At 37.3% G+C, this 23181-nt stretch overlaps 1 protein-coding gene across 3 annotated transcripts in view; it reads right to left on the minus strand.

Moving 5' to 3' along the window:
* The window catches only part of celf3a (cugbp, Elav-like family member 3a), a 137135-nt gene that overhangs the window by 33061 nt on the left and 80893 nt on the right, over positions 1-23181 (minus strand). For all 3 annotated transcript variants that reach the window (XR_007934148.1, XM_051923079.1, XM_051923080.1), the window contains exons 3-4: positions 14196-14244; positions 221-349 (exon numbers count right to left, since the gene is read on the minus strand). Coding sequence is in view for 2 of the 3 variants with exons in the window: in XM_051923079.1 (XP_051779039.1) it covers positions 221-349; positions 14196-14244 (178 nt within the window). In the remaining variant the exon portion in view is untranslated. The remainder of the gene's footprint in view (positions 1-220; positions 350-14195; positions 14245-23181) is intronic.

Consider the following 23181-nt stretch of genomic DNA (forward strand, 5'->3'; position numbering starts at 1 on the left):
CTGGCATTATTCACACAAACAGAAGCTTGTCCATAAATAAATATAAATTAATAACATTCTAGAATTTCTTGGAATGATATTATCTTCACTTAAATCCTATTTTGTATGACAAACAGATAATTGTAAAGTATATACCATACAGTAGAGTCCAACAGACTGATAAGATAATATTCAACTATAGATGTGAGATGGACCACATCTGACATTTCATGATTCATACCTTTACTTGTTCCATCAGGTCCTCTTAGCACTGTGCACTCATCAATGCTACCGAATGGTTCAAACATCTTCCTCACATCTTCATCTGTCTGCTGCTTACCCAGCATGCCTACAAACAATTTCCTGTCTTCTGTAAAATCAGAGTGAAAAAACTCAGAGACTGATAAATTCATTAACGAAGTGAGACAGAATGTAAAACAAACAGAACAGCAGACACATAAACAGAAAGAGTGTCATGGGAATACGTGGGGATGTCAGCATGCTAACCTTTTTGTGTTATTTCATACTGAAGCACTGAATCAATTCCTTCTAATTCATGCTATAAGATTCTCTATATGAAATATCCAAGAAGTCACCAGTAGCTGATGTGGTAAAGCCCCCAGGGTATAATAAAAGTGGAATTTATGGGGTAACCTTTCTTTGTACTCTTCTCTCTTTTATTGCCATCATGCTAGATCACAGCAAGCTGCAGATCCACCATGAATATTCATCAGTCGCACAAGTGCAGAAATAAGTGTGCTAAATCACAGCAGCCTGCCACTCTGCCATGAATATTCAGCAAAGAGCGCCAGAGCTGGGATTGATGTGCTAAATCACAGAGCACTGAAGCTCTGCTATGAGAGCCCAGATTCACTATTGAAAAAAGTCACACCACCAAGAATATTATCTGTCCTTTTCATTTTGAGAGCTTATTTCAGTTGTTTTTATGCCCAATGCTTACCACTTCAGAAATAAGCAAATTTGAGTCCAATTTACAAATTGTTAGTTAAACACAGTATTCTTATGGACAACATCTGTTTATATTGCTATATTTTATTAATATTAATCTCTATCTTTCTGTAGAACCTTGAACACATATACAGTATGTAACAAGTGCTTCCAGCCAAACATCAAAGAAACAGATTCATATTTGAATAAACATGGAACTTTACTGAAAAGCTTCTGCTTTTCCATGAAAAATGTCAGTGTAGATATAATATTGCATATTCAAGAAACTCATATTGGAAATTATAATGTCATAACTACATTATTACATTTTTTGATTCTTACATTTCATGTTGCAAACATTCTTCTCAGACCTTATATGTTAAAATTTACATTAGAAACGATTCTTGCTGTCATTTCTTTGTATAGGGTTAGCAACTGAAATATTCCGTTTATCAGTGCAGAAACAATAGAGGCATGCAACAATTAAATGGAATTTATTACAAATGACTATTTTTTGAGACTTCTGTATAAGTGTATGATTTTATACTCTAAACATTTTGTCGCTGTTGCTACCTGGTACCAAAGACTTTGCCTAATGAGAGAAGGCAACAAAGTCAGACATTTCCAATACAAGTCTTTTTTTCACACATGGCACCAATGACCCGCTGCAAATGAGAGCATAATTACTAATGAACTTAATTTACATTCCATTAAGAATTATAGACAGCAACAACATTTCATATGGGAAAGTCAATGTGCTAACAACATGGTAAAATTTTATGGTTGGTTAAAGTCACTGACACCATTTACATGAGCGTGGTAGATTTTTGATATTACTACAAAAGGGTTAAATCCTCAACTATGAAACAAGTACCCTCCATTTCTTCATTGTTGCACTGCTGCTCATATGAGGCTCATGAGAAAATCAAGATGGCAGTTACTACTTGTCTAATAATGATTTCTACAGTTACTCTTTGCTCATCTAGTTGTATGAATGAGACTAATTTTATGCGCTTCTGCCATGCAGTTTCAGGAAAATAATGCATGGGCGCACAGTGGAACTGAAGGTGCACTGCTTTTTACAGCTTCAGTTCAATTCCATTCTTCTTCTCTGTGGAAATTTCACATTCTTACTTTGTTTATATCTATTTTCCAGGCATCAACATTCAAAGATATTCTCACAGGTTCATTGGTGAGTTTAAATGGGCTCAGTGCAGATATTTATGAGTAAATCCCATAAAGCTGGACCCTATCTTGTGCTTGTTCTTGGCAGGGTATATCATAACTAGCCGCAATGGTGGCAATGATGAAGTAACTACACAATAAGGCTGCTTGGATGAAAAAATAAGGCAGCATAATGTTTCACTCAACGTGGTTATAAAATTGGTAATTCTTTTGCTGTCATATTTTTGCCAGTGGCATCCCATATGTTTTAATGTTCTCCATTTCTCACAATATTTACCTGCACACAGTAATCAAACATACATTTTAGACATATAAGTCTATAAACACGCTAGGAGAACACCATTCTTTGTTCAAATGTAAAATATATAAGGTAATTTCATTTTTCCAACTTTCATGCACCAGTTTTCATAGTTTTTTTCACCTGTTGGTAACATTTGTTTCCAGCGTAGTATGTCAGTAAACTCTGACCCAAATTAATTTCCTGTATTTCACTGAAGGCTACAAACATTACTTATAAAGTCATATGAATCAAGTAATATAAAATATATTCTGCATCTAATATAATAAAGGACAAAAAGTTGTAGATTCAAGATGACAACTAACCACTTATCATAGCTTGTTGTCATCCTTACATGCCCTTGGCAGCAGTAAGCTGGTGCTTTATAGCCCAGGAAGTTTAGGCTCCATTCTTCACCTGGCCAGGCCTTAAAAACTGTTACATGAAACTGTTTTGAACTTAAGTAAAACAGATTTAGAGAGTCAATGCTAAGCTACTAGTAACTGTGTATATGTGTTCCCATTCATAAACAAGAGTTCAGTGTTCCTTTTGGAATAAGTTACAGTGCTCAACAAACCTAAATGGATAGAAGAGTGCTTGTCTTCAACAAGAATTACAAATTTAGAGATTATGGGGGTATTTTTCGTACGTCACTTAAATCATCCGAGATCAGGTGCCTCATCTTGGATAAGTTAATGCCGGTGACACTCATCCGAGATAGGTCGGTTTTTCAAACGCAGCCGTGTATTAGATTAGTCTAGCTGGATCTAATCATACGAGATGAATGCGCGCGCCCGCGCTGAGTGAAAAGCCCATATATATTGAGTCCAGAAAACATGATCAGCAAGTCTTTGATAGGCTGTAACAAAATGACGAAAGAACGAGCGCATTTTTTTTTTCACACATGCGGCGCAAGACCTTGCATTCGAAAGACATGAAGAATTTCAAGATTTCATATGCACAAGGGGTAACACTGCAAAAGCAGCCCAGACCAGAAAAGACGGCTGGCAAAAAGTGGCCAACAAATTAAACACTAAGTAGTGTGCATTGTACTTACTGAATGCAGCGTTTCATTTCCTATGTGTCAGATTAATTATTATTTAATATGTCATAATTCCAGATCAAACGTGAGCACAAGGAGAACATGGGAACAGGTTAAAGTGAAGTACAAGAATATACTTCAAACTGGTAAATATTGGTATATAACTATTTAAAGAATTGTTGACATAAATAATCATATATAATATAAAAAACATTAATTTTAAAGCTAATAAGAAGGCAGACAAGCAAAAAACAGCTGGAGGTCCACGCGGTCCAGACCTAACCCCTGCAGAAGAGTTGGCTCTCCAGCAAAATGCCCATCGCCCTGTTTCTGAGGGCATTCCGGGGGAAGCTCCTCCTCAGAACCAGTGGCAGGATGCAGTGGTCACTTCATTTCAGGTAAAGGATGGTCATTGCATATATTTGTCCTCCATGTGTGCCATAGGTATGTTCCATATAGCCCTCTTTTTTGTTGGGTCAGTTGCAGGGAATGTCATATCCCTTGAACCTGTGTCTGACCAACGAGATATTGACGAAGGTCAAATATTTGATGAAGACACTGTGTCTGATTATTCATCATCAGGAGGAGAGGTACATTTTCCAAATGATGTTTGATCAAACTCCACTCTGATCAGTCCCATGTGCCCCAATCACATTTGGAAATCCTGGTAATGAGAATGTTAGGCTGATTGAGATTCTTCATGGAACTGTGGGTGTTTTAGCCTGTGTATTACCTACCTGCAATGGCATGAAACGCCTCTTTTATTATTTGCACATGCAGGTGTCCAGGAAACACTATGAAAACCCGAAGGAAATATTTCAGAGCCAAACAGACTTTACGAATTGCCTGGCAAACTGCACTTTTAGATAGATTTTCCGCATCACCTACAGTATATAAAAAAGTGCCGCTTGTAAAAAATCTCAAAGCAATGCATACTGTCTGTGTGGTTGTGAGAGCCCAACTTTGCCGAGTTTGACTTCGAATATAAGGTGCTAATAAATCTTTGAGGTACAATATTCCCCCTTGGCTAAAGCGGTATCTTTCGAAAAGAATTTCCTCCGGGAGCAATAAAGGATCTTGCCGATCGCGCAAAACCCTCTCTATATAATATTCTCTTCTTATAATTTGCGTACCAATATCAATTGGTCGCTCATTCATGAACAGCGAAGCCATGACTGGATGACTTCCACTCACCGTCACTGATCACGTGTGTGAGCTAATCCTTGTTTACGTAGAACAAACCTGCTCCGAGCAGGTTTGAGGATTAGGATGTGTTGCTATGACAACACTTCCAGCAAGAGTTTCGAAAAACCGACAGATCCAGGATCAGGCCAAATCGTCAACAATTACATCCGGCTAAACGACTAATCCACGTACGAAAAATACCCCCTATATCTTGTACAGAAAAAGCTTTTGATTACATACTGTATGTGCTTTGTAGAGCACGCTGGTTATAGCATATGATGCACTTCATAGTTTAATACATGGGTCTCAAACTCCAGTCCTGGAGGGCCAAAATGGCTTCAGGTTTTCATTCAAACCCTTTTCTTAATTAGTGACCTGTTTTTGCTGCTAATTAACTTCTTTTTAATTAATTTGAATTGACTTGCTCTTGAAGACTCAGAACCCTTATTGTTTCTTTTTCCTTAATTAGTTGCCAAACAATAATGAACAAAACATGAGCAGCAAAGTGTGTCCACCATACAATATCTGAAAATAAAGAATGATGAAGGTCTCAGGAATGTTGATCTGCTCAGGTCCACAAAACATTTTACTAGTGCTCTTAGAAAAGAGAAAATGCACAATTTTGGAAATTTATGCCATTGCACAAAGGGAGCAGCAACAAGCCATGGAATTAAAGAACAGGTTTATTTAACAGCAAGAATCAGCACCTAATTAAGCAACTGGTTGGAGCAAAATTGGTTGGAGTTTGAGGCCCTGACTTAGTTGGTTTTCTGTTGGCCTACTCTCTTCACATTTCATTTCTCTTTGGGTGCTATTTAAGGAAAGGAATGAAGCAATTCAGAGGAACAAATCTTTAAAAACAAGTTGATTAAAATGAAAGGAAAAGGAGTTAATTAGCAGCGAAAACTGGTCACCAATTAAAAAAAAAGTTTGGAATGAAAACCTGCAGCCACTGCAGTCCTCCAGGACTGGCGTTTGAGACCACTGGTTTAATTTGATGCATTGTTTAATAAGGAGAGACAAAGTAGCTGTGATTAGAAATGTACCATGCCTGTCAGAAGTAAGCACTGCACATAGTCTTAATTTATAATTGTATTGTTTCTACTCCTGTCTGCCTTGTGTTTTCTTGGGGATCACTAGTTAGCATCTCAGACACTGACCTTTTGCATTTATAACTGTAATTTGATTCATGTTCACCTCAATTAAGGATTAATACATTTCTACTTTTGATTTATTTATGTAATTGTACTTTTTTCATTTACTATTTGTAAAGCATTTGAACTACACTTTTGTACAACAATGCACTATATAAGTAAATGTTGTTGGAGTTGTTGCACTCTGTTATTTTCAATGTTTCAATGCAATAAAGTACAGAATGTGCATTTTTTAATTTGACCAGTATTTCACGTTTAAGTGCCAGGTTTCCAGTTATGTGTACATAGTACAATTCTAATTCTTACTTGCATACTGTCTCTCCCTCAGACTATCCATCCATCCATTTTCCAACCCGCTGAATCCGAACACAGGGTCACGGGGGTCTGCTGGAGCCAATCCCAGCCAACACAGGGCACAAGGCAGGAACCAATCCCGGGCAGGGTGCCAACCCACCGCAGGACACACACAAACACACCCACACACCAAACACACACTAGGGCCAATTTAGAATTGCCAATCCACCTAACCAGCATGTCTTTAGACTGTGGGAGGAAACCGGAGCGCCCGGAGGAAACCCACGCAGACACGGGGAGAACATGCAAACTCCATGCAGGGAGGACCCAGGAAGCGAACCCTGGTCTCCTAACTACGAGGCAGCAGCGCTACCACTGCACCACCGTGCCGCCCTCCCTCAGACTAGTGACAGTGATTCAGTACCAACACCAGAATATAAATACAATGAATGCAACATCATATAGAGGGAGAAAAGACACTTTGCAGGATTGCTGAGCTCTTTAATCTTTAATAATACTATTTGCCTTTTAAAAGGTAACATCCATCCATTTTCCAACCCGCTGAATCTGAACACAGGGTCACGGGGGTCTGCTGGAGCCAAGCCCAGCCAACACTGGGAACAAGGCAGGAACCAATCCCGGGCAGGGTGCCAACCCACCGCAGGACACACACAAACACACCCACACACACACTAGGGCCAATTTAGAATCGGCAGTTCACCTAACCAGCATGTTTTTGGACTGTGGGAGGAAACCGGAGCGCCCAGAGGAAACCCACACAGACACGGGGAGAACATGCAAACTCCACGCAGGGAGGACCTGGGAAGCGAACCCATGTCCACAGGTCTCCTAACTGCGAGGCAGCAGCGCTACCCACTGCGCCGCCCTAAAAGGTAACATGCATTTTATATGTCCTGCATTAAAGGACTTCACCAACATCAATTTTTTTGTACTTGTGAACTGAATAGAATTAGCACCAGGATGTTGTGCAGCTAGTGGTTAAAAAGGACTACAATATGGACCTACAGAGTACAAGCTGGTGAGCCTAGATGGATATGTGTGGTTTTTCTCAGAGGTCTAGTGAAGTAAAGGTACTGGTGAGCCATCATGATTGTAGCGTAGATGTGTTGTTACTACTTTAAGTCATCTGTATGTTTATATGTCCAAGATGTTTACAACAGCTGACCCTCTTAACATCATCCCCTATGATGAAGATGGCAGTGTGTCTGCATTATGTCACACAGTCATAAGTAAACAAAGAGTACAGCAAGGGGATCAGCACACTGTCATGCGGGATATTTGTGTTGAAAATCAGCAAGCCAGAATTGATGCTGCCAGTCTGCACTTGCTGGTTGCTGCTATGTTTCTGATAGCCAGCATTTACTAAGAAATTCTAGGCAAGTTAGTGTAATTAAATTAAACAATATAAAAATGAAGCCTGTTCCTTTCTTGCTAGAGACAATGAGTGGATGACACCTAGAAACACCTTGAATGTTTAAGATATTCACATAGGTTGTTCAGATGGGTATACACCAAAATGAAAATAGGTGGAATATTTCTAGGACTTAAAAATTGCAGTCATTGTGTTTAAATAATTTAATAAGTATTTGAGAACCTTACAGTCAGGTTTCATACCAGTTAACAGGAATGTAGTAAATAATCAAGGGAATACTGTCTTAGTGTTTCAATGCCTTTTTTGTACTTGAAGTTGATTAATGAAATGAAAATGAGAAAATATATTAAAGATAACAACTTGTCTGTGGTGTTATGGAGCCTGTCTGACACCCATCTCACACTTTATCTTCAAATTCATTACAAAGCCTCATCCAACCAAGAGGGACTGTATTCTTTTCCAAATTTAGATAAAATGTCATTGTTATAATTATATAAATTACATTAATATCATTAATGAATTGGGATTCAGGACATTCAGGGCAGGGTAATCCCCTAAAACTACCTGTTATTTTTACGCATCACAACTTCTCCAAAATAGACTTTCTTTTATGTTCAACTGAGTTGCCTTCTTTCTTAAAAACTCTTTAAACACCACAAACAGTTAAAATGTTGATTGGGGTTGTCAAAGCTTTTTTTAAACGGAAAGTCAAATCTCAATTATCATTTCAAAAAATTGATTTGTAATTCACAAGAGACATATTCGTTGAAAGTAGAAATGTACGCATATCCTCTGAGAATTCACAGTTGCTGCTTAAACTCAGTTTCTTTAAGCTCCTTTTAGAAAGTGAGATTACAAATTCATTTTTTTCCTGTGAACACAAATATGTCAAAAGCACAGAGTTCAGTTACCAGTAAAATTAGTAAAGCAATAAGACACTTTAAGTCTCATATTTTTGTCATACTTAATGTGCTTTGTGCTGACTATTCAGTTGCTGTATATAGAGACCCATATACTGCAGTTCGTTACACTCTTTAATTATACTTCCAATATAATTTTTGATCTTCACCAATATTGCAAGCCTGAGAAGTTCAATGATACAAACTATTATCTTTATATTTAAACCTGGTAGTTATTTATTTATTTAAATAATATTTAAACCACATTTATTTCATTTTCATGAGTATTTCTTTACATGACTAATTAAGATGCTCTTGCAAGATGCTTCTTTATCCGAGAATGATAAAGCTGAACAACAAATCTATACACCAACACTTAGTATTAGCTAGGGGCAATTTTTTGAGCTAGTTAAAAACATCATTTTGGTATTATTTCAATGTTGATTCTTGTTTAATGTGATTTTGATGATCAGCTTAGATTTAGACTTTCTGGTTTTTCTGACTTCTTCCTGCTTAAAGACTGCTTATTTGCCTATCCCCATATCCCCTTTGCATAATCCATTTCCTGGTCTGTGCTCATTTATTTTCAAAAACTGTGAGCCTCTTGCCACCTGCAAACTCACAACATGATTCTCTGCCTGTTTCTAGTGCATTTCTAGAAATATGTGCTTATATACTTATATACAGTACATATAAACATGCTGTATATCCATCCATCCATCCATCCAACCATTTTCCAACCCGCTGAATCCGAACACAGGGTCACGGGGCATACTGTACAGTATATAAAAGTTTAATTTAAATGTTTTGAAAATACACCAGACATTCTGTATCTGAGTATTAATATCCCTGTTCATATACCATTCTTATCCCTCAGCATTCCAAAAACTTCTGATGTGTGGTAGTGATTTTTTTGACATACTCAGGGCAGCAGCCATAGGTATCTTCACCTGTTTTATCAGATTAAAATTTACATGTTTACTATTTTTGAAATACTTTTTTCACTGGAATACTGTTGCTCTGCTTATTGTCCTAGTTCCATATGCTTGATACAACATTTCAAAAGTCATATGATTGCTTTCCTCAGGCTTTACTCAAGACACATTCTCATATCTTTGCTGCATGGTTGAAGAAACATTACTTGAACCTGATACTGCAAAAAAGGGTTAAAATTATTGGTTGTGACAAATCAAGGACTAAACAGAAACTAGTCCTACACCTAGTGTACAGTTACAAGACCTTGATTTCAGCACTGCACAGTGAATGATGACCCAAACGTACCTTTAATTGACCAGAAAGGGCAACAATTTTAAATGAAGATGGGTCACTGGTGGTTGCCTGTGCTCTTGCTGTCAATTGCTTGGCTTAGTACCTGGAAAGTTACATTAAGCTTACAAAATAAAGTAAAAAACACAAAGATTTCATATAATAGGCATGTAGTAGGGAAATACGTTCCTGTTACATGGTAATCCATAGGCTTCCTTGCTATTTTTCCCAAAACAGTTTTGGACAATATGCTATGATGCATACTTTGCATTCTTCTTCTAAACACACAGCAATTAATATATATTATATATATAGATCAATCCTTGAATTTTATTAAATCCCAATGATATTCCTACCCTATCTGGAAAGCTGCTTTTGTCTGAAATTATGCATTTTCAACTGCCAAAGTTTCAAGCCTTCACTTAATAGCTCATAGTGCAAACATCTTTAAACCTTACACTGAACACAACCAAGGGCCCTGAAAACACAGCCAACATTACAAGTGAGGCTTAGAAGACATCCACTATAAATACTATACTTTACAAAACCTACTATATTACTTAGAATATACAGTAGTTATAAAAATACCAACTGGGCAAAAAACCCAATTTTAGGTCCTTTAAGTAGACACATATTTGAAGCTTTTAATTACATTATGTTCTACAATAGCTGTATGTAAAGTGTACAATTAAGCTTTTTTTAAAGTATGTAGCCTCCACCTTTATCATATATTTAAGGTACCAGCTGCCATTTCTGAACTGTATCCAGACAAGTAAACCTTTTCAAAAAGTAACAAGATTGATTATAAGAAACTATACATCTCAAGGAAAATAGGTGTGCTAATGGGTAAGTGTGATCTGAAGGGTTGGTACACTAACTTTTTTGCCAATCCAAAATCTATCAAAAGTCTTCTATTTAATATCTGAGTAACTTATTTACTAATGAATAAGAAACATATTATATATTTTTATTTAAAAAATTAAAGTCCATAATTTTACAAAGCTCATTTTGAATATGCTGCATAATTTTTAAATCATTAAAAAATATTTTATGTAATCTTTTACCCAAAATACGAACTATACTAAATAAATTTTAACCTTTTGCATTATTTTCAAAATACTGGAAATATGTTGAAAATCCATCTGTCACTTCCTGAACCTGCTTAATCCAGTTTAGAGTTACAGAGCACAAGAGGCAATGCCAGCACAATACAGTGCAAGGCAGAAACCAAACCTGGACAGGAGGGCAGTCAGTCACAAGTTACACTCACACACACCTAATCTGCATGTCCTTCAGACATAAGAGGGTAATCAAAATACACACATGACATGGCATGGTTTTTGAATCCAGTCTCCTGAAGTCATGAAGATGTAGGTCTAATCACTGTACTAACATGCCACCTGTTAGTAAATGTTTAGCAATAATTAAGAAAGGTGTATTATATTTTCTTTAAGAAATATATCATTTTCGATTATAATCTTTTTAGTGTACTCAAAAGCTATGATTTTAAATTATATTTGGGGACAGTTATCATCGATAAATCTATTGAAAGCCTTGAACTTATTCATTTTTTAATACAAAGCTCAAGCTTCCTTATCATGTTGTGCATATATTTGACCACTAGAGGGGGCACACGCTCTTTCAGTGCTTCTCTTCAGAAGAACAAAGGCAAGTGCGATACACTTTTTATCCTTGGAGATACCCATTTTAGACACCCTACAGCAAGAGGTGGAGAAATGTCAGCTGTATACTTTGAAGTTAGCCCTTGCTGTTTACCACATCTGATGCCATTTTCTGCTTTATAAATGCGTGTAATGCAATGATTTTAAAGTGAGGGAGAGTGTGAAATTGTGTCCTTGCCATCTAGATAGATAGATAGATAGATAGATAGATAGATAGATAGATAGATAGATAGATAGATAGATAGATAGATACTTTATTAATCCCAAGGGGAAATTCACATACTCCAGCAGCAGCATACTGATTAAAAACAATATTAAATTAAAGACTGATAAAAATGCAGGTATAACAGACAGTAACTCAGTATAATGTTAACGTTTACCCCCCCCTTCCCCAGTGGAACTGAAGAGTCGCATAGTGTGTCTAAACATACATCATCAATAACAAAATGATGAATATTAACAAATTATTACCAATTTAAATGTTTTATGTAATTTAGAGTAGATAGAAATTTGGCTGTTGCTACGCGTATTGTGCATGTTTTAGTGGCTGTATATCAAACTATTTTCTCAAGAATTACTGAAGCTTCAGATTTAGACCACAATTAAGACTCAGTCTCTCTGTAATTCAAAATATGTTACCAAAAGTTATCATGGGAGCTGTGAGATCTACTGAAAGCTGTACTTTCAAAAAAAAAAAAAAAAACAGTAAAAACACGGATTAGCCTGTAAGGCACCACACATACTGTACACACACTGTTTTATCAAGGGCTTTATATATCACCATCTGTTATCAAGGTTGTTACTGGCATAATTGAGTAGTTACGTCAAAACCAATGGCATTAAGCAGCACACCATTTTGCATCCATTCCATATCTGAACTTGCTTTTTCCATTACAGGCTCAAGTGCAGTTAGAGTCTGTTCTGCCCACATCAGGTGCAAGGAAAGAGCAAATACATGATGAGACGCAAGTCCGTTGAAGATTAAGTACATGCAGACAGCCACATTTATACCTGGGCCAATTTAGACCCATCAAATAAATTACCACATGCATTCTTTCTTTGGGGGGGCTAGAACACGAGGAGAAAATTTAGAATGACTTAAGGATTACATGTGAATTCCACATATAGTAGACAAAGCCAGGAACTAAATTTGATTCTTTAAAATCATTGGGTTTTAATCAGTGTGCTGTCAATTTGACACTAGGTCATTATTCATTTAATTTCCTGTTTAATCAGTCAGTCAGTCAGTCATTTGCCAACCCGTTATATCCTAACACAGGGTTATGGGAGTCTGCTGGAGCCAATCCCAGCCAACACATGGCACAAGGCAGGAACAAATCCAGGGCAGTGCACCAGCCCACCACAGGACACATGCCAAGCACACACTAGGGACAATTTAGGATCACCAATGCACCTAACCTGCATGTCTTTGGACTGTGGGAGGAAACCCATGCAGACACGGGGAGAACATGCAAACTCCACACAGGGAGGACCCGGGAAGTGAACCCAGGTCTCCTTACTGAGAGACAGCAGCGCTACCACTGCGCCACTGTGCTGCCCATTCACCTGTTCATTATGCAAAAAAATGCTTATTTCAACAGATGATCACTTGGGGTCACGGGCTATTGTGGCAACATCAACTGCAAGTCATGGAGACAAACCTGGAAGGGGTGCCATTCCATTGCAGGACATACTTACTACACACATACCAAGTCAATTTCAATATACATGTTTGGTTTGCAAATTAATGCACCTCAGCATCTTGCAATCTGAAATGAAAAAAACTCAGTGTACTGCCACACCGAAAAATTACATTGGGTCTAGATGATAGCCACTGGTATTAGTGCAATACATATGGTCGCACTGACACATGGATGTTACATTGGGTATTCTGTTTGGTTAAAATTTCCATTCACCAAAGTGGTGCCTTAGCACACTGAGCTAAAGGAACATTTCTCAAGCTATTAAGGGATAGAATAATAACTTATACATCTGATTTTTAGGCTGGGGTTGCCAAAAGAGCAATATATGGTTTTGTATCCTGTGCAAATAAACACTGACATGAGTGAGTGATCATTAGCTTCCCCGCAACCCTGCTCAGGATAAAGTAGGTTTAGAAGATGGACAGATGGATGGTGGGATTATAATTATACATTCTACTTATGATTAAGTAGTATAATACCAGCTAACTGTTATTTAACTATTCAGTCAATCAATCAATCAATCAATCAATCAATATTTTATATAGGTTCTTTAATGGTTTCATCACAAGCAAGCAGGATTAAAATAGTATGTCACATACACAAAGTAAGCAGTACACTAAAATAAAAATCAGGAGATCACAGACCTGATTAAAAAACTTAATTGGGTGGGCAATTGGTATTTAAGTCACTCCAATAAACCTCACATTTATTGGTGTTTCAAAGAAACCATCTAATAAAAAGGCTTCATCCAGAAATTTTACAATACAGTACAAAATGACACTTTTTTATTTGGGCAAACCACACTTTGGCTGTTGTTTTTCAGTAATTTTTTTTGTGTCTGGAGATTTCCACATGGATGCATGTCTTAAATAATATACCCATCCATCACTTTTCAGTAACGGCCAGTCTAGATCATGAGGTGAGTAATGGTCTATATTTGTAATCAATTTATTGACGTGCAGGATATACAAACCTTTTTTTGTACATAAAAAAGTATGTGGCAAGATAGCTGAACTGCAAACCTGAAAAGCTATTTAAATATCCTTCACTTCTGGTGCCATTAAAAATTAAAGCTCAAATGTCTTGGGAAATTAACATCCTGGCTGTAATTAAGACATCACAAACACAGTAGAGAAGGTGATCCCCATGAAGATGAAAGCTTTATTAGGCATGTTAAGAGTGTCTTACCTCCTCGACTTTCACTGTCTGCTGGCTTCACCTGAATGGGCCGGTTCATCTAGAAATGAAAGAAAATTCCTCTTAGTGAGAAGCAAAATAAAACAAATGTTTAGATTTCCATTTACTGCTTTCACAAAGCATTATGTCTAAGCATTGACAGTATTCACCGCATACATTGACAAACTAATCTAGTCTAAAGTATACAATAAACATGTCAAAACTTACATTATCAAACATAAAACATGGACAATTGTTTCATTCATGGTCAAATTATAAAGGCTATTTAGGCAAAACCTTGTGTGCTCAGTTCAGATTTGGAGACCTCAAAAATCTCCCATACAAACCTGATATTTATTTGGAGCTCATACACAAAGTCAATACACTCTGTAAAAAAGAACAGACAGCTGGAGCCTTTAACCCAGGTTTTGACCTCTCAGAAAGTAAAGACCAGTCACTGTGTGACTTATTACTTCAAATGTAAGAAGTTTTGGTCATATATATGTGCTATTTGATAGGCTGCTGTAGCACTTCTTTATACAGACATTTATCATCTTCAACAACTACTCAGATATGCCATGTTGAATGTACAGTGATCAGGTACATTGCATGGTAATATGTACTCATTGTCTCCCACCTGTCCAGCAATATGTGATACGTGGTTTATTCATTAATCTAATAATGGTGTTTCTTTGGTCATGAATATCACACTGAGGCAGCTGTAGTTACGTTTACTGTGATTTATTGTTGAAACAATCAGTAATGTGGTCACTAGAGTTGCTTTAGGTCACTGTTTACAGCAACTCTAATTGCCGATATGCTACCTCAGAAAAACATTTGTCATTGTATGCAGTACATGTGCATAATCTACTGTATTTAGTAAAAATAGCTATGTGTGGCCCCATCATGATTACTGGTAAAGTCCTTTAGGAATGATCAAGCAATGCATCTGATCTACAAAAAGCATGTTAGAGACAGACACAGGATCAATTTGTTAGTCTTGTCTATTCAGATACAGCCATAGGATTAATTGATTTATCTATTTATCTTTGAAAAGCTAGTTAGGGACAGATAGTCAATCTCTTTATCTATGATAAAAGCTCAATATGGTATTTCTATTTTCTTTTTATTTTAAAGTGTAATATTAACTTTCACCTTTCCCTTCTTTCCTTCTTATGTATTATAAAAGCTCTTTTCAAAATAATTTTATATATAAGGAACCATGTAAGGGAAAAGCAGCTGGATGAATGAATGATGTTTATGTGGTATATTGTTAGGGATTGTCTGGTTTGTTGGGCATGGGTAGAGTAACATCAGGAATAAAATGGTATTGGAAAGGACACATTTACATTCTAGTGGGCACAGATAGGATCCACCAAGGGCTTGTAGGCTATCTGTATAGATTTGTCCAAAAGATTCCCTTGTATTGAGACTAGCGAGAGGGCATCTGAAACTGACAGGGAGTCAGAGAAAAATTGTCAGATGCTACTGAGACCTGCCTAAAACGTTATAGAAAAGTGTTGTGTACAGTGACACGTGATGAACTAGAGCAAGTTTTAAGATGGCCGTATGATTGACTTAAATTCATGTCAGGCCATTGGGATGAAGTGACAACATAAATTGGTAGAGAGCACTGCAATCTTTTAGTTTCTGTAGTTCTGAAAAGCTACACCTGACCCTGGAAAGCCTCCATAAAAGTACAGGAGGGGATTTACTGTCCAGCGCATCAATGAGACTATGGTTAACAGGTAAGATGGACAAAGGCTCACTGACTATGAAAAAGGAAGGCCAGAATTTAAGGAGGCAAGTGCGAGATACGCTGGAGGTGCTCTGACACTGACTTAATCTAACCTAAGATTCTGTAGAGTTATGTCATGTGCCACTAGGGAGTAAATTTGTTTTTATTTACCTTTTACATTTTTTGTTTTTCCTTTTCTTTTTCTCTCAATGTGCTTTCTCTAGTACAATGTCTCTCTTTTGACCCCCTTCAACTTTAGTTTACATTAAACTTTGACTATTACAATAAAGTCTCTCTATGACACTACCCTATCTAAATCTTGGAATAACCTATTAAAACACAGCAGCCAACCAGTAATGAATTGCATTGTCTGACAAGAGAAGATCCTACATGATTTCTCTAATTAGATTCCCACCACACTTTGCCCCTTCTCAGTTTCAAAGAGATAGATTTGGATGAACGGTCTGCCTTGTTTACCTATATGAATATATGAATACACTATATTGTACCATATCTATTCATCTAATTTTAAAAACACTCATACCTGAGCAATAAACAGTAACCCAGTAAACAGACAATCAGTTTTTCAAATGTAGAATGGTTCCAGTGAAAACTGACAGACGCAAGGGGAACAGGTGCAAACCTCATACAGAAAGTCAACTGGGGTCAAAGCTCAGTGTGTCACTCTGTAATTTATTGTGTTGTATTATCCAACCACCTTTTCTTTTCTGTACCAGCTGTAAATTTAAAGCACTTGGGCCAGAGAACACCCTGGCTATATTGTCTAACCAAATACAGCATGGCAGGCCTGGTTAAGAACAGATTCCACTGTCAGACACCTGACAAGGACTTAATAATCATTTGGAATCTATTGACTGGGCTACCGTTAGTCATAAATTGTTTAGATTGAAGGATATCCGAATGGCTACTTTTAATACAGTAAGATACAATGACTGCAAAGCCCACAGTAATGCAATCAGCACATTAATGCAACCTATTATATACAGTTTCTTAGATCATCGACAAGGTGTGTGTTCTATTGCACAATATGCCTTCAAAGGAAATATACACTGTGAGCTCAAAATGCCACTTTGTTTTCTTGCAGATTCATGTAACACAAGATGTATTTTGTATACCATGCATTGCTGATTACAAGCTTGTTGTAAAATAAATAGGAAATCTAGATCTGACCCTTTAAACCCATATATGTTATGGGTGTACATCACGAGCAATGGATTGTGCTTTAGGCTGGTTTAGCAGATTAACAGGACCATCCAACTGATCACCAGTAATCAGCTACAGCCGATTAGAAATTTAGAAGGAGCACATAGTCAAGCCAGGCAACATGTCTGCCAAAAGCCAGTTTTGAAAGCAAGGTATGAGCAGTGGAGCAAAAAGAAAGAAAGAAAGAAAGAAAGAAAGAAAGAAAGAAAGAAAGAAAGAAAGAAAGAAAGAAAGAAAGGAAGGTAGGTAGGTAGGTAGGTAGGTAGGTCCAAGTGTTTTGTTTTGTCAGTCACAGATACTGTAACTATAATAGCACTTGACTATGAGGATAACGCAAACGGCCAGTTATCTCAAGCATGAAAAAGCAGAACATAGTTGTTGTGAAAAATGTTATGGGTTGAAAAAATGTACCCTTCACAGATAGAAACATATTAAAAAAAAAAAAAACTACATTTATTGGGAAAATTTCCCATTATTCACAGATAAAAGCCACACGGCGCTTCCTATTTACACAGATTCCTGCTGCTGCGGCTGCTCTGGAGAGCATATCTTACATGTTGCCATAGCAAACTGATGTAACCCACTGATTTTTGATTAATGCTGTTCACATCTATGAATACTGGGACACATGCGCACACTCACTTGCTCACTGAGCCAAACAACATGCCTTCAGCATAACCAAAGCTGAAAGACAGTGATGGTACATCATCTATTCCCAACAGAATACTAGAAACATTCCTCCTCTATGTGGCAAAATAGACACAGCAATATTTACCAGGTGTCATGGAAAGCACACATCATCATAGATGATGGAGAGTTTTATATTGGCTTGACAATGGTGACTGAAATACCAACGTTCTACACTGAGTACCAATTCAATACAAATTGAGTTAATACTTCTTAAAAGTTTAGAGGTGGGCTGTTCAACCAGATGAGGTGCAATTCTGTTCCACCCATGTGGCCCACATCTGCAAGTTAACAGTTACTGAAATCCTTTAGCTTGAGACAAAGGCTAGCTTTAGTTGCTACGGTACAAGACTTTGCTGGTACAGCAAAGTGGCACCGTGTTTAGCCTTGCTACCTTACAGGTCCAGATTCATGTGTTTAAATCTTGGCCTAGGAACTGTCTATGTGGAGTTTTACAATGACTACACAGATTTTCTCTAAATACTCCTTCTTCAACCTACAACACAAAGATGTGATTATTAGGCCGGTAGCTAAATTGGCTCTGTAATGAACCACAGGTACATCCAATATTAGTTTATGCCTTGTGCCTGATGTTTGATGCCTAATAACCCTATAATTGATTAGGTGGATACAAAAAATAAAAGGAATGAAACATTTTTCTGCTTGAGAAAACCCTGCAAATTAGATGAAGAAGCGTTTGTGTAACTGTTTGTCCTTAATCATCTTTTAACTCTTTGTTTAAGTAGCTGCGTGAGACGCATCAAAATGTTAGAATTTTTTTGCATCATCCTTGATGATAAGAAAAAGTGCCATTAATAGATCACGTGCAGCTTGTACAGTAGATTAGCGAAGCTGTTAATTAATCACTGGCTGCAATTACAGTTTGTTTAATCGATGGACTGGATTGATTAGCTGTAATGTGTCAGAGCAGGCTTGCACTGATTTAGGGAGCTGCAGGCCTCAGGCCTTCCTGTTGGCAAGCAGTGCTGCAATGAGGCTGCAGTGAATTCCCAGTGTCATTCTATTCCTGGCAAGGTTTCGAAATCCCGGTGTTCATGACAAAATGCTCCATGTCAGAAACGACCTGCTCCCCCTCCAGAACCTCCACCCTGTGCCATCAGAGAGCAATCCTGCAAAGCAATAAATGTCACAGGCAGCTCCTCTTCGAGAAATGTACGCACAGTGTGTTATTTATCTCTCCCAATGATTGCATTCGAAATGAAGCTCAAAACAGTAAGGAAACGAAATACAGTTTATCATCTTTCTAAGAACTGTAGGGAATCGACTGAAGAAAGGTCTGCCATCAAATTACAGTGTGAGAGAGAGAGAGAGACTGTCCTGACTATATGGGTTGTAGTCTGTCAAGCAATTATTAAGGAAAGGAAACGATGAAAAAGAAAAGACAATTCAGAGCACAGCTGAGGTCATGATTCTAATGTTATTTTTTTATGAAGGCCACACAGCCTGCCTGAATTTAACACAGCTGCCAAAAAGGGAAAGTATCACTTGCTCCATGTGGGATTCTTTGTGTTTTTATCTTATTAGGTTACATATATTTGCCATTTTCCTGACTGCTGATGAAACTGGATGCAGCGACAAAGTCTCAGAGTGTGAATGCAAAGTTGTTCCAGGTGGTCAGAAAACATTAAGATAAGGCAGCCACGCACCTGGGACAGGTGTATTGGCGCAAACAGATTCAGCTTGCTATCTCTCGGAACACTGTGTTGCTACAAGCGCTAGTGAGTTGAAGATGAGCTTTAGAATTATGCTCATGGAAGACAGGAATATAACACAAGAGTGGGGCAAATGCATAACTATGACCATTTTCATGCTGAGGTCCATGCTTGATAGGGGAGAGAGTGAAGAGTGCAAAAATCCAGCTTTTTCTGGGCGTCCTTCAAGATGGATACTACTACAACGTAGCATTTGCAGTGGTATCCAGATAACATTTTTCTGTTGAAAGCTCATGGCACATGAACACAGCATTGTAATCTATCAAGGCATGAATCGTTTTCTTTCTTTGTCTCATTTCCCACTTTTGATACAGGTTTATTTTAGTATCAAATGATAATACTTCTTTTTTTCTTCATGGTTTGGAAAAAGGCGTAGACTCCACTAATTCTGAGCCATTTTGACTTCTACAGGAGCTTTTCTGGGATTGAACAGAATGGCCTGTAAAGGTAGTGGGAGAATGTACAGTAGCAGCAGCAGCAGTAGTAGTAGTACTGGGTAGGCACTCAGGTATATAGAAGTAAGGTATGGTAAAAAAAAATGCAATGCAAAGCAGAGTTAAAAAAAATAAGATAGTAATTAGTGGGCAAATGTTCCACCAACGGAAAGAAATGCAAATGCAGAATTAAGTAAACACTTCAAGGTGGACATCTGTGCCTTCAGTGAGACTCAGCTAACTGATGAAGGATCCATCACTGAAACCACAGCCGGAAAGTATCTGCATAGAGGTGATAGATCATCAGATGAGGAGAAGGAGGTTGATGTGGTGAGAAGGAAGTAAATGATAGGTGTACACGTGGAGAGGACTGGATATAAAGGCAGCATTGCGGCATGGATGGAAAGCATAGTGGATGGCATAAAAAGAATGGGTTTCATCACAATGAATGCACAAAATTATTGACAGTAGAGAAAAGCCAAGCAAAATGACACCTTTTATTGGCTAACTAAAAAGATTATAACATGCAAGCTTTCGAGGCAACTCAGGCCCCTTCTTCAGGCAAGATGTAATACAGAAACTGGAGCTCCCTGTGTTTATATACACACTCTAGGACAAGAAACAACATTGGTAAATCTTTAAATGAGAAATTTTAAATGTAAAAAATTAATAGATTCATTCAGGCTAGGGATAATTTAACAAGAGAGAGAAGAACAATGTATGGTCAAGAAAGATGAAACAACCAACCAGGGTGAGTTTAGATAAAGTATGTTAATTTAGTTGATCTCATTTGTTTTTGTTATGGGTGATAACCAAATATGACTGCTACTATGCTACTTTTCAAGCAAATTCTTTTAATTAGGTGCTACATGAGCATTCTACTTTAAAGCTCTAATTGCTGAAACCAGACTGTGCTTGCAGTTTATTTACTTGAGGTATACTGTGAAATATTGAACTTTTATTATTATTTCTGAGTATATTTATCAATCATTTTCTAACCACTTATATAGGTCAGAGTGGTGAAAAGCTAGTCAATTTTTGGCAGGGGTAAGAAAAAGAAGGGAACGTTAACGGGGCACCATTCAAGAACGCACTTGTGCCCACACACTCACTAATACCTGTATAATTTAGAGATACTAATTAACCTAACATCCACTACTTTGAAATCTACAATACTGGCATACCTAGAGAAAACCCCAAAAAGAAATAGGGAGAACATTCAAACACCAGATGGTTCATATCTGGGCCAGTATTTGAACCAAGACACTGGAACTGTGAAACAGTATCACTATGCCACCCTCTGAATTTTTATTTTTGCTAAATAGTAGAGCAATTATTACATAGATAAAAAATTGTTAATTTTAAGAAATTGTCAAAGAAAGAAATGTGCCACTTACCTGATAAAATTTTGCAACCAAATGTATTTCTTCATTTTAACAATATGAAAGCAATGCTTATTCTTTCTAAATGTTTTGAACAAGCTAAATAATATTTGAAAGCTATTACTGAATCAAACTGAGTACCGAAACACTAGGGATGGGGTCCTGATTGAAAGGGTTGATGAAGTGAGAAATCCAGCAGGCCACTGCAGTCTATGAGAACTGGCACTGCCTAATCTTGCACTAGTGGCTACAGTCAATTAAATCTGATAGAATATTATTATAAATGAGAAGAGCTGAAAAGCCTTAATAAAAGACCACATAGGGATCAGGCGACAATAAAAGTCATCAGGAAATAGAAAAAAAAAACTGAGAAAACAAGTCTGAGCAAAGGAAATCAACATTAGATGAAGAAAAGATCTAATTTGGAGAATACTGTGGGATAACCTGCCTGGAACCAGAACTGACGAAGGTACAAAGAATTTTGTTTTAATTTTGTTACCTGAAGGAGACTCAAAACTGATAAATATTATTCTAGTAATCTTTTTCATTACTAAGGTTTATAGTGAGGTGCATCTTCTTCTAGGCATTAAAATGTGATTTGTTAACTTGAGCACCATTGGTCCGAACATCATCATAATAAAAGGTTAATATTGCATGTCACTCCCATTCCAAATTTTAACCACTAAATATGCCAAAAGTGCAATACTGTGCAGATGCTGCCTGGCTGCTCAGTCTTTTTTGTTTAAACAAAAAGCGTTCCCCCTTACTTTCAAACCCATAGGTTATTATGAGATAAAATAATGAGCTCTCATCTTTTGCAGCCTTTAACCTTACCGAAATGAAGGACCCTCACAGCTAAAGTGGGCTAAAATCTCATTTTACAAAGCACTCGAGTTACCATAGAAACCAGTCCTGCATCTTTCAATTCTCTAGCCAAGTTGTTAGCAGGTTCTCGAGTTGCTGTGGCAACCACTGCAGCGCTCATAGACCCTCCAGAGCAACACGTTTCTCTCTTTTACACTGTGGAGAAAACGAAAATGATGCACACGTGTAAGCCACATGAAACAAAATAGGGATGAGTCTCAAGTCTCAAAAGGCATAAGAGTATAACACTGATACAGTGCCTTGGTCATATGCAAGTATGCTCTTACCCATGGGATGAATGAGCAAATTGGATGAATCAAACTGAGACGCATGGAGTAGCATTCACAAACATTCAGAAGAAGCGTAGTAAAAGGAAGGCAGAGAATAAGATAGAGACAAGCCCTTTCTTTAAGTTCTTAAATTCGGCATCATTTGTGAAATCTCAAATGACTACTCTTTCCCATCTGGGAATGTGACTGGCCTTTCTCAATAACCTAGAGGTGAACTTAAAAACAAAGCCATGGCAAAATTAATGTTGGACTACTGATATAAGAGTGAAGGGATTTTGCTCTCACATGCTGCATCCATCTCAGTTTCATAAAATGCACCTTGTAAAGGCCTTGGACTAAAATCTTTGGTTTCCATGTTAAGGGGTAACCTAATAAAGAAGTGTAAATCATCTACAGAATGAGAGAAAAAAATTAATTTGATTATGATTTTTAACCCATAATGTACCACATTTACAATAGTATATGGAAAACTGAACCTACCGGCATAGTTAGAAACATATTTATAAATGAGAGTGTCCACCTTCCTTTGCTATTCCCGTCCATCCATCCTTTTGCTAAACCCACTAATTCACCCCATTGACGATTAAGTGTGTCTTAATCAATACACTTATGCCTTGATCAGTACAAAGTCTATGCTTTACGACAA

This window comes from Erpetoichthys calabaricus, chromosome 2, assembly GCF_900747795.2.
Source record: "Erpetoichthys calabaricus chromosome 2, fErpCal1.3, whole genome shotgun sequence".
In the NCBI taxonomy this organism is placed as follows: Eukaryota; Metazoa; Chordata; class Cladistia; order Polypteriformes; family Polypteridae; genus Erpetoichthys; species Erpetoichthys calabaricus.